This window comes from Eublepharis macularius, chromosome 7, assembly GCF_028583425.1.
Source record: "Eublepharis macularius isolate TG4126 chromosome 7, MPM_Emac_v1.0, whole genome shotgun sequence".
Lineage (NCBI taxonomy): Eukaryota > Metazoa > Chordata > Lepidosauria > Squamata > Eublepharidae > Eublepharis > Eublepharis macularius.
In genome coordinates this window covers 6,309,937-6,326,069 of record NC_072796.1, presented here as the reverse complement: position 1 = coordinate 6,326,069, position 16,133 = coordinate 6,309,937, and the positions used below count along the sequence as shown (strand labels likewise).

The following is a 16,133-nucleotide window of genomic DNA, read 5'->3' as shown; positions in this document are numbered from 1 at the left end:
AGTGTTTCTTTGGATCCTGGCCTTTAACGTACTTTTGTATACTTTTGTAAAAGCTTTCCCCTGACATCTTCGACCCCTCAAAGAACTTTTCAAGAAATTGTTACATGGCATGGTTTTACTTTGCAAAAATCACATTTGTTTCAGGTGGATGCATCCCATTCTAGCTACTATCCTCTATGAATGAAATGGTTTTACAACCATGAGGAGAAATGTGCATAATCCAGATTGTTTTATATCTAGTCACATGACTGTCGAAATAGATGCCATGGCAATTTAAAAAAAAGCTTACCATATTAATATCTAAAAGATGTTCTTCGCTGGGCGGCATTTCTTTTATATCTGTACATTCTCCAATGCCATTCTCCTTCCTGACACTTGTACAGCATTCTTTAAAAGTTTTATTTTAGAGGATAATTGGGAGTGGGGGAGAGAAAATGGAATTTTATTACAAACAGCTTCTTTTAATTAAAGGTAGTAACAAAATTCTTTATTAGGTGATAAATAAAGATTTGTGATTAGAATAATTAAACCCAGGGCTTTTTTTCCAGGAAAAGAGGTGGTAGAACCTCTTTTCCGGGTAGAAGAGGTGGTTGCCCTCGGAGAAAATGATCACATGGCTGGTGGCCCCGCCCCCTGATCTCCAGACAGAGGGGAGTTGAGATTGCCCTCCGCACCGCTTGGCCCTCGGAGAAAATGGTCACATGGCTGGTGGCCCCGCCCCCTGATCTCCAGACAGAGGGGAGTTGAGATTGCCCTCCGCGCCGAGGGCAATCTCAACTCCCCTCTGTCTGGAGATCAGGGGGCGGGGCCACCAGCCATGTGACCATTTTCAAGAGGTTCCGGAACTCCGTTCCACCACGTTCCATCTGAAAAAAAGCCCTGATTAAATCGTTAAAAGGCACAGAGAACTGTAACACAAGCTAGTAGAGGAAAGAGGCCTCTGTGGCAAACTCTGCTTGCCAAAAATAGTTAAATAAACGGATTAAAAGTACAGCTGCTTCTCACTTTGCCACATTCTTTATTTTCACTTCTCCTTGGTTTTATATACAGGATGAGTCAGACAGGCCAGTCCAACAGCCCTGCTAAGCCAGTAGCTGCAACGCCAGCATAATCAGCTGAGCCTCAGCCAAGAGGAAAGGTATTTATATGTTGATAAATGCATATTAGTTCATTAATATAGTCATGGTCCTTTGTTCTTTCCAGTATCAAAACAGAAAGAACAAGATTGCCAGTAGAAACAAAAAGTCTGTATCGCTACGCCAGCAGCCTCTCCCAGGGTCTGTGACAACCCTGTGACCACGCTCCCTGTCCTTGTCCCCGCATTACTCAGGCATGAAAGGCATCTACTGCCTTCTGTGTGGCAGCTGTCACGACCTGAACAAACATTCTGGCAAGGGCATGAATTTTACCACACTGCTGCCACCAGAATGGAAGTCAGGGAAAGCAGAAGGCGGCAAATTTCTCTTCACCACTTGGTAAGAGGATTGCCTTCCTAAATGATTTCCATCTAATTCATGGTCACCATTTATTCTACATTTCAGCTTTAAAAGATGCTGCTACCTTCATACTGTGGTGAAGGGAAGAGTGGGGTATAGAGAGCTTTCTCCCACCAGCACTGCTTTGCTTGATTGTAGCTTATTTTCTGAAGATCGTTATTCAATCCAGGAAACTGTTTGGAGAATAACTATGGTTCAGTTTAAAACAAACGGCCCACCACACCACAATGCAACACAACACAGTTCTGGTTTAAGATTCATCTGTAAGTTAAAATAAGCCATGCTGGCATTTGCATTTACTATATTAAAACAGTTCAAGCTTATCCTTGAATGTTTCTATGTACTGATCATGCTAATAAAACTGAGCAAATGTTACTGAAAAGTTCAGTCTGCAAACATGCTCCTAGTTATAATTTTTCTTCTGCGTGTACTTCTGTCTTGTATAGGGTTTAGTAGTTTCCTGTTGCATCTGTTTCTCTTTCTTCTTTTTTCAAGCTAAAAGTTAAAGTCCATGTTAACTGCACTACAAGGCCATGGACAGCATTCAATCTCTCAAAAAGGAGAAGTAGAGATTCTACACGCAATCATGTCCTAGCAGACAGAAGCCCTACCCTCCTGAGAAAGTCCCTATGCTTTTCCAGCCCACAGTCATTTATGAGATTTGTTTCTTTTCCCTTGCAAGTTCACGTTAAACATTTTAAACAAAACTGTATGTATAACCTCCCAGGAGTTGAGGATTTAGAGGCATAACACTGGGCAGATGCCCAACTTTTGCCCTTTTAATACATTATGTATCTTCCGATGAATCACAAGACAGCTGCTTGAGAGCGAACTGGCTAAACTGCATTTGTTTAAACTGGCAAAAATGGGGTAAGAGGAGGTCTCTGATAGACACGTACCTAAGAGAAACATGACATCAGAGTCAGAGAAATGTGCTGAAGGGGTAGAAATTTCCAAACAAGCTATATGACATCCCACTTAAAGTATAGGCCCAGGCAGGGCTTTTTTCCTGGGAAAAGAGGTGGTGGAACTCAAGACCGCACAATGATGCCACTTTGAGTCAGCTGGAACAAGGGGGGAGTTTTTTAAAGTTTAAATCACCCTTGGTGAAAATGGTCACATGACCGGTGGCCCCGCCCCCTGATCTCCAGACAGAGGGGAGTTGAGATTGCCCTCGCAGAGGGCAATCTCAACTCCCCTCTGTCTGGAGATCAGGGGGCGGGGCCACCGGTCATGTGACCATTTTAAAGAGGTGCTGGAACTCTGTTCCACCGCGTTCCCTCTGGAAAAAAACCCTGGGCCCAGGCCTACTCTAGAAGAGAAAGGAAATGCTGCTGCCTGGAATTGCATTTAAGAAACTGGCAGACAGGCAGAAATCAGAGGGCTCTTCAAGTGCCTCAACAGAAAGCTTCCCACAGCAGTGAGTGCAGGGGCAGATGCTTGAACCGACTCATGGCCTGCATCCCTGCAAAGCCCCCAATTCTATGAGCTTCTGGAGGCGGCCACTGCAAGGCAAGGAGCTGCCATTAGCGCTGTAAAACTGGCCCTAAACCAGAGAGAGGCATCATCACACCAGAAGGGCACACGGCAGGTCTTTTGCCCCAGGAAACTATTTTTTAAAAATTGCAAACGGATCCCTCCTACGTCGTTGTGCTGTTAATTTGAAAAGTCAGCAACATCATCCAAAGCATATTACAAAACATGTAAGAGGGAGGGCATATTTCCACCTGAAGCATCCAGGGGATTTTAGGCTTCCTGTCTCAATCACTGGCCTGAAATGCTCTTCTCCTTTTGCACAGAGAATATCAACATTTTAATCTAGCAACTTACATAGCATTTTGACTTAAGGTTCAATGAAAGAAAAGAATAAAGGAACATGCAGACCTGCTTTGCCCTCTCCCTCTGCCAAAAAAGGTAAAGGTGAAAGCACCAAGTCATTACGGACCCATGGGGGGACATCGCACCACGACGTTTTCTTGGCAGACTTTTTATGGGGTGGTTTGCCCTTGCCTTCCCCAGTCCTCTACACTTTACCCCCAGGAAACTGGGTACTCGTTTTACTGACCTTGGAAGGATGGAAGGCTGAGTCAACCTTGAGCCGGCTACTTGAACCTGACTTCCGCCAGGATCGAACTCAGGTCATGAGCAGAGCTTGGGCTGCAGTACTGCAGCTTACCACTCTGCGCCACAGGGCTCCCTCTGTCAAAAGCTGACACTGGAGATCATGAGGATATAAAACCACACATTTGAGGGGGAGGGCTACAGTGAAGAGGGGGCACTGAGTGAAAGTGCCTCGCTGTCCTCTTCTCCCAGCAACGCTTCCATTGGTCTCCAGGCCCCGTGGCTTTTTGTCCCTGCGGGTCTTGTGACCTCCAGCTTTTCAGGTATCACAGGAGCTGCTGGGAAGAATGGAGGAGGAAAGGACTGCAGGGGCCAGCACCTTGCGCGGGTGCTCTGCTGCATCTCGGCCTTGCCATTTACCACTATCGAGTTTTCACAAACTGGTCATTATTGCCAATAAGCAATTCCTGTAGCGACGTCCAGCAATAATCTAATTCCACATGGTGTTGTAGTTTCCACACGAACTGGACCCGGTACTCACCATGTACCTTAAGAGCTAAGCAAAGGAGCTTTCATAAGAAAAATAAAATGGTACTTGACAATTGGAAGGCCCCCCAAATCACGTTAAGCTTGACTAAGGTGGTAGTTAAAGGTGATTAAAAGGTAACTAATTTGTTTTCCATGATGCTGTACAAAAAAACCCCCTCAAGGCTCCAAATTTTGCAACGTCCTTTGTCTCAGAGCTTCAGAGCAACCACAGATTGTAGTTCTTTTTTTCTTTTGTGATCATTTTAATACATCTGGTTAAGTGGTTGGGCTGCGAATCAGCACTCTGCTGGTTTGAGTCCACTGCTACCATGAGCTCAGCAGGTGGCTTTGGGTAAGCCATTCCTCTTAGCCCCAGCTGTATTGTGGGGGACAATAACGACAATAACAACGTAATCCTAAGAAGAGTTACTCCAGTCTAAGCTCATTGAAATCAATGGGCTTAGAATGGAGAAACTCTGCTTAGGAGTGCACTGTAACTTTGCTCACTGCTCTGAGTGGGGCACTAATCTGCCTATATAAGTATATGGTATATCAGTGTTGTTGTTGTTGTTATTTTAACCTATCCTTCCTCCAAAGAGCTCAGGCTGGTACACTGTTTTATTCTCACAACTATCCTAGCTAAGAGAGCACTTGACCATCTAATGAGCTTCAAAGCTAAGCTGGGGATTCAAACCCAGACCTCTCAGGTTCATGCCTCACACATTCATGTGCTTCACCAAACACTACTGAGTTTATATACATAAGAACTCTGGATTATGGCCTTTGACTTTGAGCACTTTGAGTTGGATCCTGCCAGCTTTTAACTGAATCTTGCCCAATTCCTTTCACTCCCTTCAGAGATGGACTGGAAAGAAAAAACAGTCGTGGACAAGAGCACCACCCCCACAAAGGAATGGTGGGGGGGGGGGGAAGAGAAATAGCCAGCCGACTGAGTGCCTCCTGCAGTTCTGCCCGGCCCGGCCCTAGCCATCTGCACACCTGGCAGATGTAGCTCACCTACTATGTTTCATACAACTAAAAAGATGTTTCTAGAAACTTTTAGCTACATTAGAAAAACTAGACATATATTATGCAAGGTACCTCTTTTAGCGGTGCTGAAGAAACAAGGTTATCTTTGTACGAGTCATCTTTGCAACTGCAAGACTTGTCTTCCTCTTCTTGTGGCTCCACAATGTTGCAACTCACTTGAGAACTTTCCACAGCCCTCCCGTCTGGCAGTTCGTTCATACTGCACTCCAAACAAGAATTCTCGTTTTCTGACAGCAACATTCCAGATGACTCTTCCTGGGAATCCAGAGATGTCTGGGCACTCTTTTCCATTCCACACTTTTTTAACCTAGGAAGGAACTTCCCAGACTCAAGCTCTGACTTGCCATAATAATGCCCCTCTTTTTCTGCATCCTCTTCCAGTGGTTTGAGATCTGCTTGTGTATCATCAAATACCTCAGCTTGAGGAGGGGCAGGAATATTCCCCTCATCTTTCTCTGATTCAAAGTCAGACTCGCTTCCACCACATGGAGAAAGTTCAGATGCAGAAATTGGGCGGAAGTGAGTTCTTGGAGAAATCCGTATCGCTCTGTACTGTGTCCTCCCAGCACCACATATTCTAGGATGAAAAACTTCCCTATCAGAATCAGAGCAAAGGATAGATTTGGGTTTAAAGCAAGGGCTGAAGGATGCAATTCCTTCTGGTTCAAATGTACATTCTACATGAAGAACTTGTGAAAATGGATTATTCAAGTCAAAGGAAGAGAATGAATATTCGAGACCAGACTCTTCGCCTTGAAAATTACCACAAGCTTCTAACAAGTCTTCATGGAAGATAAACGAAAACCCCCTATTTAATCCATGATCGCCACACTTCAATGGCTCGCTCTGTTCAAAGGATACTAATGGTCTCCATAACTGTCTGTGGCCAGGGGCAAAGCTGTTTCCTGGGGTCATGAAGACATCTGTACCAGCTATTGTAACTACATCAGAAGCGGCACACTGCAATAAGTTGCCTTTTGGGTGACTGGGTGGCACCACTGCCCACTCACCATCACTGTTGAACGTTTTCAGCTCCCCATAGACTCCTCCAAGAATAAACGAACTCTCTTTATCTGGGTTAACGTCCCATGGTTTAGAGGGTGTAGTATAATCGCCACAGTCCACTTTTGATACATGGTTTGAAGCAAAAGCTCTTTTCTCCAGGTTCTCTTTCTGACCTTCCCAAAGATGATACTCCGATCTCTGCACGGCTTTATTTAGATCCTGGAGAACTTCTTCCTTTGCTTCACTAGTTAAGCAGCAGCAGTAATGATTTACATCAGCTGAAAACAATTCTTCTTCTATGCCATCTATTTCCACAATTGCTGCAGAATTTCTGTCTGTCATATTTGTCCAAATGTCTTTAATAACCCCTGAGCCATAGTCATCTTCATGTGGACTGCTGTCACTACACACTTGTGTAGGTTCATATTCTTTGCCTTCAGATTTTTGTTCTAACTGAATTCCACAAACAGATTCTAGTTTGGATTTTTTTGAAAAAATTAAGGTGGGTATTTCTCCTAAAGGTCTAGCCTGTTCCTGGCAGTTTTCCTCTTGCAAAAAATTTATAACTTCTTCATCTACGTAACTTGAAGACACTCTAGGAACTACATAATTAACATCATCCGAATTAAACTGAGGGGATTCTTCAAATGGAATATTTAAATTCTCATTGTCTGAACGTGTTTCTTCGGAGTATGACCATGGACTACAAGTTCTTGTTGATAGATTAGAACAGTGTTCATTTTCATCAAAGGCACTATTTTTGGTCCATATTAACAATCTAGACTGCGTTTTCCCAAACATACCAACATTGCTACTAGAATCTGTATTTTCATTTCCCAAACTAAGTTTTTCAAAAGGAAACGGTAAGACAGAATTACTGCATTGCACTTCAAACACTGAAAAAGAATTTAAACCAGACCCTTCATTAGTATCTGAAAACAGCTCTTGATTGCCTGCAAGCATGTGTGAATTAAGCATTGTGCTGTCTAAGGGAGGGGAAAGTCTAACAGGAGAATCTCCTCCAAAGCTCTCCCCGTCTGCATCACCAGAGCTAGAAGATGAACAGCACTCCCAAAATTGAGCTAAGTTACTAAGATCTTGCAAGAACCACCCTTCAGCACCAACAGAGGTGGCTGAATCCGCCCATATTGCACTTTCCCCTTGCAACTCCATTCCATCAAACACTATGCAACATTCTGCCTCGAAATTAGCCCCCTCTTTACTTTTCTGCCGAATCATATTCAAAATCCGACTCTCTCCTTGCATCTTGCCTGAGGCACCAGAATCCAACATGGATTGGTCAATATCCACTTCATAGAAGTGTGTTAGTTCTGACAGATGAACACCATCTGAGTGTGTGTCGTCCTCTGGTTGAGAACACATTGAGGTTCTAGTGAGGCCAACGTCCTCATTTAGAACTGCAGGCATTTCCACAAAATGGCCATCGATGAAAGTACCTGCCGCGAGGTATGTTTTATTAATATTATTGTTACTAATGCAAAGACCTTGCACTGATTCAGCTAATTCTTCTACAGCCTCGGATGTTCTCTCGCATACATCTTGCCTGCTGCGGTATGTTGTCTCAAGCTTACTTTTCCTACTCATGGGAACAAAATATTCTGTTATTGGCTCAGTATACCACAAGGGCTCTTCTTTATATTCCTTTTCATTTCTGCTATCAAAATATAGCTCTCTTCCCTCATAGTTCCCAGGGTCTTTCCTTCCAATTTCTTTAAATGGCCTTTTGCCCCTCTTACACAGTTGCTTGATAGATCCATTGCTGCTGCTGCTGCTGCTGCTGCCACCATGAAGTTTTCTTTCAGCCTTCTCGCTGGCTTTTACCAAGTGCCTGCTTTGCCCGTTCCGCCCTTTTTTGCTCCTCACCTCTCTTGTTTTATGCCTGACTTTAACACATTTGGTGGTTGCTTTTAATTCACCTTGATTACCGCTAGAATTGGAACCTCCTTCACTGGAGCCAGAAGACCAAGATCGAGGACGTGTCTTTCCCTCAGGTTTATGTCGCACTTGCTTTCTGTATAAAGCAGGTTTCTCTTCAACACTGCTGCTTCCAAACTTGTTCTCTTTTTCATCTTTATCTTTTTTCTGGGAGGCTCTCTCATGTACAGCGGCGACAGGGACTTTGTTACTGTTTCTCTCTTTAGATACTTCACTTTCGCTAAAGCAGTCCTTGGGAGAAGATGTATCCGTGCTAGTTGGTGGGGCGGCAGAAGAAGAGGAGGAGCTGGAGTAAGAACAAATTTTGGATTTATTCCATACAGTCATAATTTCTTGCAGGCAGACTGGTTTCTTGGAAAGAGGTGGAAATGCTTCATAGTACCTGAAAAGAGGGAAAGAAATTGCACACATTTAAGAGTAACACTTAACTATATATACTCTTATGTTGTAGTTTTACTCTGATCCAAAGAGACGCACATGCAGCCATTTTAAAAATCCCTATATATTTAGCAATAATTATATTTCGTGCTATGAACACCTTTGCCTGATGAAGCACGTTTTCCAAATAAATATTACTTTATTTTAAATCTTAAAGTATTTTATTTCCCCTACTTCTCTGAAAAGATAAAATGTTTCCTCATTTTTACAAAGGAACCTATACTTGTGCAAAATACGAATACTGGACAAGAAACATTTTTAATGAGGTAGGATATAAATGCCTCCACTAATAATAAAAAAAAATATTTTGTTATTATTTACTGATATGACAAAAAACACTGCTACTGTAGCCTAAAACACACATTGCTTCAACTAATACAAAAATGGATGTACTCTCATATTTTACCCACTTAAGCTAGCAAACTAAGTTAGCCTCAATATTAACAACTAAACTAACCATAATTGATGTTTTAATTTATACTACCATGTTTTTATTGTATTTTGTGATCTGCTCTGAGCCCGCTTGTGGGGAGAGTGGAATATAAATTTAATAATATAAAATAAAACATTTTGCATTTAAAAACAAGGTAATAAATAATGCCAGAAGTATTTGCATTTCTCATTTTTATGCACTTCTGTAGTAAAGGCTGAGACTTTTTCACTGTGCACAGTTAATTCTGAAATCCTGAAATCCTGGGAATGCATACCTGACTCGGACAGGAGATTTTACCCCATTTTGAAATGTGGGTGAAATTTCTAGGCTGCAAAATAGGTCCAAAAAAGATTCAGATGTATCTAAGCCTTCTGTAACCCTCTAAACCTAGCAAGCCCTGATGATCTCCAGGGTGTCATTGGGGCCTAGAGGCCTCCAGTCTATCATGGCCTCTATCCTGCATGAATCACATCGTCCACACTACCATGAACCCCTGGATCACTCTATGGGGGCAACAGGAATGCCTGGTTTGCAATGGGAGCGGCACACTAAACTCTGAAGCTCCTTGTCTACAACATTCCTGAACCTACAACATACCCTGCACTCGTTTGGATGAGGCTCTTTCCACTCCATTGCTCCTTATTAGAGGAAGAAGGATGGCAGAGAGGGTTGCCATCTGTGCTGAAGGAATACAGGAAGATCTCAGACACTCCTGTGTATGTATGTGCAATGTGCCTAAGTCGCTGTGTGTCATGAGGACTGCATCTTCCACGGTGCCCAGAAAACTTGGATCCAGTGCACGTGTGCAGGAATTGCTTCAGAAAGCTTTGATTCGATATTTCCGAATCGGGCCAGCAATGTTGGGCCCAATTTGGGAACCCCAAATCTTTCCAAATCGGGTCCGATTCAGGTGTTTCCCCCCCTCCCCCCCCCCCCGAATCGGAATCCCAAATTGCACAACCCTACTTCTTACACAAGTAAAAAATAAAACAGGATTTTATTTCAAGGAAGTGACAATGAAGTGCCTATTTACAGTAGCATTTGATTTTACATCAATGTGCACATAAGCAGATGGAAACAGAAAGAAAACAGGTACCTTTTTTTTTTAAAAAAAAGGAAGAGAGAGACACACATACATTTCCACTTGGTCCTTCGCTGCAGGAGATAAATCAACCTCTGGGGGCAAAGAGCCCTCAAGTTTCTTGTGAATCTTCTCTTCTGTTTTGGAATAAGACAATAATCTGAAAATGGGTTCCTCACTTTGTTTGCCATCTATTTATCTATTTTCTTACTATGCACATATGTATTCATCATACTACAGAACTCTATCTACAATAATACAATCTCATGATTAAGTAACTCCTGAAGATGTTCATAGGTTCATGCAACCACTAAAACACACTGCTTTTACAAAACAGCAGTAATGCCACCATCCTTTAGAACTACAATATTCCTTGTGTTTGGAGACAAGGAAATGTTTCAGCAACACTAAAATAATTTACTTGAACTTTCAAAAAATCCAAGCAAATAAAGTGTCCACAGCAATATTAAAAGAACTTATCCTAAGAATTTCTGCTGGACCAGACTAATGGTTCATACAATCCAGCAACCTGTTTCCCACCATTACCAGATACCTCCAAAAGGCTGACAAGCAGGCAAAGAGGCCAAAGCCCACCTCTGTATTGCCATCTGCCACGCCGGTATTCAGAGAATTACCACCTCTGAACACGGATGTTCCATTTAGTCATTATGGAAATTATGGATCTCTCTTGAATGAGTTTGTTACTACATCTGGCAGTAGTGAATTTCTCAAGCTAGTTCCTCTTTGAGTGAAGCACTGCTTCCCTTTGTCAGTCCTGACCCTACTGCCCATCTCCTTAATTGGGTGCTCATAAATTCTAGTACTATAGCAGAAGGAGAAAGAGTTCTGGGCACTGCATCTCAAGAAACAAATGAAAAAGCTGGCGAAAAATGCAGAAAAGGGCAACCAAAACGATCACAGAGAGAGTGGATAGAAACTTTTCCCCCATAACAGCAGAACTTGAGGTCATGCTATGAAACTGACTGAAGGTAAGACAAAAGGAAACACTACTTGACGTAACAGGTAGTTACATCAACAGGTAGGACGTAACTAAGCTTTTGAGGCTTAGTTTAGAGAGAGAGAACTGGGTGTCATCAGCATATGTACTTGTTCAGTTATGACGCAAACTCCCACCTGCAGTTGAAGCAGCACAGTCCGGACAGAGATTTTACTACCTTGTTTCCTCTGTGTGAACACCAGGTTTTAATTTGCTGCAGCAGAATCTATGCAATTAACCCGTGGAAGGTATTGACCTGATTTGGACACGTCTAATCTCTGAAACCAAAATGAGTTCTCACCTTGTTTACTCTGGAGATCCTTCAGTCTACAGCAGAGCTCTTCCACTAAAGTCTCAATCCCAGAGCTCTGTAGAATAATAATGAATAATGGACACATTATTTAACAGTAGGTTGAATTTACGCTTTTCAAATGTTCAAAGAGCTTCACATACATTATCCAATCTATACAAAAGTTCTCTATGGTTTATCAGTATTATCCTCATCTTTCAGACTGGGGCGGGGGGGGGGAGGGGGAGAGACAGAGAGGATGGGTGCTAAATGAGCTGTACCTTGCCATTGGTGGAGGGTACATTTCTTGCACATGCTTCCCAGATCAGGCCAAGCAGCTTAGTCATTATGCCACACCAGTTTGCATTCCATTCATAATTGTGTCTATTTGCAAAGTGAAAGCCAGTTTTGGAGAATCCTTTTAGGACACTTATTGTGATACAGAAAGATGTAAAAGATATCAAAATAAAGGACATAAAACAAATGTTTGTAGAAAAATAGCACTTATCCTGATCTCCTCCTTGAAATCAGACAAAAATAAGGGGGGAAACTACGTAAATGTAGACAGCAATCTTTGAAATCCCCACAGGAACTGGCTGAGAAAGCTCAAACCTTCTGTACGTTGAAACTGTAGTTAGTGAGCCTGACTCCCAGTTCAAATTGACAGTGGAGAACTCTGGGGAGAAAAATAATCTTCATTCCCCTCCCCAAATTCTCCAAATGTTTGTAAAGCGCTAAACTCTCCTCATGAACCAGTTACATAGCAAATAGTTGCTATTATTTATTATTGCATATTATTTATTTAAAACATTCATATGCTGCCTTTCCACCCAAATAGGGTCCCCAATGCGGCAAACATCAGGAATTAAAACAATAAAATCATTAAAATAACACTAAAATGCATATATAAACAATAAAACAAGAACATACAAACATACAAACAAATGCAACCAGAGAGAAAGGCCAGTAAGAGTTTACTAGGGATACATCAAACCAAACAAAAACATTTTCGGTCACTGGTGGAGGAGGGAAAGGGAGACCGGTGAAACTTTCAGGAGAGGGAGTTCCAAAGTTTCAGTGCCGTGGCCGCGAAGGCCCTTTCTCAGGTTGCCAGCTGTCTATCCTCAGATAGCGGGACACCCAAAGCAAGGCCTTTGAAGATGACCAGAATGGACGGGTAGTTTCATACAGGAGAAGGCAGACCTTATGGTATGCTGATCCCAAGCTGGATAGGGCTTTAAAGGCTAGTGCCAACACCTTGAATTAGACATGGAAGCAAGCTGGGAGGCAGAGCAAATGGAACAAGACAGGAGTGATACGGTCCCTGCAACCCACTCCAGTCAACATTCTGTCTGGAGCATTCTTTTCCAATTGCAGCTTCCAGGCAGTCTTCAAGGGCAACCTCACACAGAGTGCACTGCAGCAATCTAACCTAGATGTTACCAAGGTATGCACTACAGTGGCAAAAATCTTGCCTGCCCAGGAAGGACTGCAGCCGGCTCACCAGCTGAAACTGGTGAAAGGTGCCCTTGGCTTCCGCTGCCACCTGTTTATCCAAGAGGAGGCCCATGTCTAGCAGTACCCCTAAGCGACAAACCTACTTTTTAAGGAGAAATGCAACCCCACCCAGAACGAAAGGTGTCTCAATTTCTGCGTCAGACTCCACCCCCATTTTTCAGCCAGCAGATTAATGGTGGCAGAGGGCAAGCAGAGGTACTTCTTGCACTTCTTTCCTCTCCTGGTTTTCACGGCATCCAAGGTGCCATGCCACATCAGAGAGCGCCTCCCAACGTTCAACTTGGTGCCAGAAGGGGAAGACATGATAAAGATTCTTTCTTCCCACCTTCCTCTGAGCTAGCTGGCCAACCAACCACCACCAACGTGGCCTATATGTAGGAATGCCAGCACTGCCTCTACAAATGTTGGGAGATTTTGAGGGTGGTGTCTGGTGAGGGTGCTCTTGCTGACTGAAGCGGGTCATCTGAGAGCCTGCTATTGCCTGGAGCTTTACAGCTATAGGTCCCAGCTTTAAATAAAGTTAATCAGAGGTAAGATTCTAGAAAGCAGACCACAGCTTGTGAAGCACACTAAGACCGTGCATGAACAGAGTTGCGAACAGACGGAGTGAAGTGTGGGAGCTTGGCAGAAGAGTGTGTGGGGGAGCAAGAGATGACTACAGAGCCGAATCTTACTTAAACGAGCAGAGATGAATAACGCAGCATTGGGCAAGGAAGTCTGACGACGACCCATTAACTTCCTTGGTACGGAATTCTACACTTTCAGGTATGGTCCCTTTCATACCCTTTCTGCAAACAACCAAAGCAGCCATGAAGTTAGAATGTCAGCTGAAGGGCGAGGGTTATTCAGCGCTAAATTATCACATGTCCATGGGACAGAAACTGCGGGTGTGTGCTTGATGCATGGAGCTCTTGGTTCTCAGAGAACAGATTAGTTCATCGTCATGTCTTCTGTGCAGTCCCACATGGGAACTGCACATGCACAGGCCAGCCTGCACATGCGCAGTTCCCATGTGTGCCCGCACAGAAGAACACTCGATGAACAACAGTTACAGGTAGGTGCAACCTTGTTTTCCCTTGAGGCTAGGGGCTGCTGATCTGGAGAGGCTGAGAGAGACAGAGGGGTATGTGGACGAGACCCTTAGGAACCTGCTAGAACTGTCCCATTCTTGTGCTGATAGCTCCTCTGCTGTCATGAAGAGTGAGGATCCTGAGGTTGGAGGGTATCAGGCTAAGGAGAGAAGAAATAATCCCTTAGAAGGGACCCCTTCCTTGCATGGTGTAATGAACCAATATCGTTTAGTATCAAGGATACCCCTCTGGGTTTGTGTTAGATGGGATTTGGGTAGTGGGAGAGTCAATCATTAGGAATACAGAGAGTGGGACCTGTGACAGGAGTTTTGACCACATGGTGACTTGCCTGCTGGGTGTGAAGGTTGCAGACATCATATGCTGTCTAGGTAGATTGACAGATAGTGCTGGGGAGGAGTCAGTGGTCATGATACACGCTGGCACTAAAGACAATGAAAAATGTAGTTGTGGAATCCTGGAGGAAAAAATAGGTTACTTGGTAGAAAGCTAAATATCATTCTCAGAACTGCTACCTGTTCCATGTACAGGACCAGCTAGACAGACACAGATTAGGGGTCTCAACGTGAGGATGAGAAAGTGGTGTGGGGAGGAAGGGATTAGATATTTTTAGACACTCGGGAACTTTCTGGGAGAAGGTGAACCTTTACAAAGATACGGAAGCCACATTGCTGACACTTAGTATCGAAAAGGTGGCAGAACAGCTTTTAAACTAAATTCTGGGGGAAAGCTGGTAAGAGCTCCAGTTTGGAATGCTTCCGACGAAGAGAACTGTGGCTCTCGAAAACTTATGCTACAGTAAAGTTGGTTAGTCTTAAAGGTGCTACTGGACTCTTTTCTATTTTGCTACTACAGACTAACACGGCTAACTCCTCTGGAGTTTGGAATGACTCATCCTAAAAGTATGTTGTGGTAAATGAGAAAACATTTTCAGGAAAGGGACAGATCTTGAAGAAGGCCAATGTGAGGAAACCAGAAAGCTGACTAAGCCACTGATCCTTAGAAAGGAGAATGAGTTACAGGAGCCTGTTATGTCAATACTTGAAGCCTCCGAGTCAAGACCGGGGAGCTGGAGTGCTCGGTGTTAAATGATGATGTTCATATAGTGGGCGTTTCAGAAGCCTGGTGGAATGAGGAAAATCAAAGGGACACTGTTATTTCTGGATATAAGCTCTACAGACCGACAAGGAGGGGGCATGTTGACGGCAATGCTCCTCTGTATATCAAACAGAGCACAGAGTCTAATAAGGTACAAAACATTAGGTAAAGAATCACTATGGGAGGAGATACTACGCCATAAGCAGGCCATACTTAAAAGAGGGGGTTTACTATCACCCTCTCCCGGATCAAACCCAGGAGCCAGATCTCAAAACTTAAACAAGGAAGGTGACCAAAGGGAAGTATGTTGTAATACTGAGTGACTTCAACTATCCTCACGCTGACTGGGCAAATATGTGCTCAAGTCGTGCCACAGAAACAAGCTTTCTCGACATCATGAATGACTGCATGGGAGCAACTGGTCACAGAGCTAACAAGAGGCACAGCGACCCCAGACTTGTTTCTGACCTGGTGCAAGATATAAATGCTGTTGCACCAACTGGGAACAGTAACTACAATCCTATTAAATTCAGCATTCATGTCAACAGAAAGTGGTCCCTAAAGTTCAAAACTGTCACTTTTGATTTCAAAAGAAGGAACATGGCTAAAACAAAGCGACTGCTCTGGAGGAAGTTAAAAGGGAGAATTAAGAGAGTCAAATCGCTCCAAGATGCCTGGAAATTCTTTGAGACTACAGTAATTGGCCCCAGATAGAATGCATACCTCAAATCAGTACCAACAAGTCTAAAAAGATGCCTGCATGGTTAATTACTCAAGTCAAGGAAGCCATAAAAAACAAAAAAGGCTTCTTTTAAAAAGTGGAAGTTTTCCTCAATCAAGGGAACAAAAAGGAGCATGCGTTCTGGAAAAACAAATGCAAGTTTACAATAAGGCAAGCAAAAAAATAATCTGAGGAAGAGATGGCCAAAAACGTTAAGATAAACAATAAGCATTTTTTCAACTATATCAGAAGCAGGAAACCAGCTTGGGGGAGCGGGTGGGTGTTTGGATGACAAAGGAATAAAAGGACTGCTTAAGGAAGATGTGCAGATGACAGAGAAACTGAATAAATTCTTTGCTTCTGTTTTCACTATG

The 16,133-nt window shown here is 43.3% G+C and overlaps 1 protein-coding gene across 3 annotated transcripts in view; it reads right to left on the bottom strand.

Moving 5' to 3' along the window:
* Positions 1-16,133, bottom strand: part of KIAA0232 (KIAA0232 ortholog) — a 78,832-nt gene that overhangs the window by 2,820 nt on the left and 59,879 nt on the right. For 2 of the 3 annotated variants that reach the window (XM_054984641.1, XM_054984642.1), the window contains exons 4-8: positions 11,347-11,413; positions 10,104-10,185; positions 5,187-8,478; positions 1,561-1,669; positions 290-387 (exon numbers count right to left, since the gene is read on the bottom strand). In XM_054984641.1, the coding sequence (XP_054840616.1) occupies positions 290-387; positions 1,561-1,669; positions 5,187-8,478; positions 10,104-10,185; positions 11,347-11,413 (3,648 nt within the window). The remainder of the gene's footprint in view (positions 1-289; positions 388-1,560; positions 1,670-5,186; positions 8,479-10,103; positions 10,186-11,346; positions 11,414-16,133) is intronic. The other variant, XM_054984643.1, reaches the window with a different exon arrangement.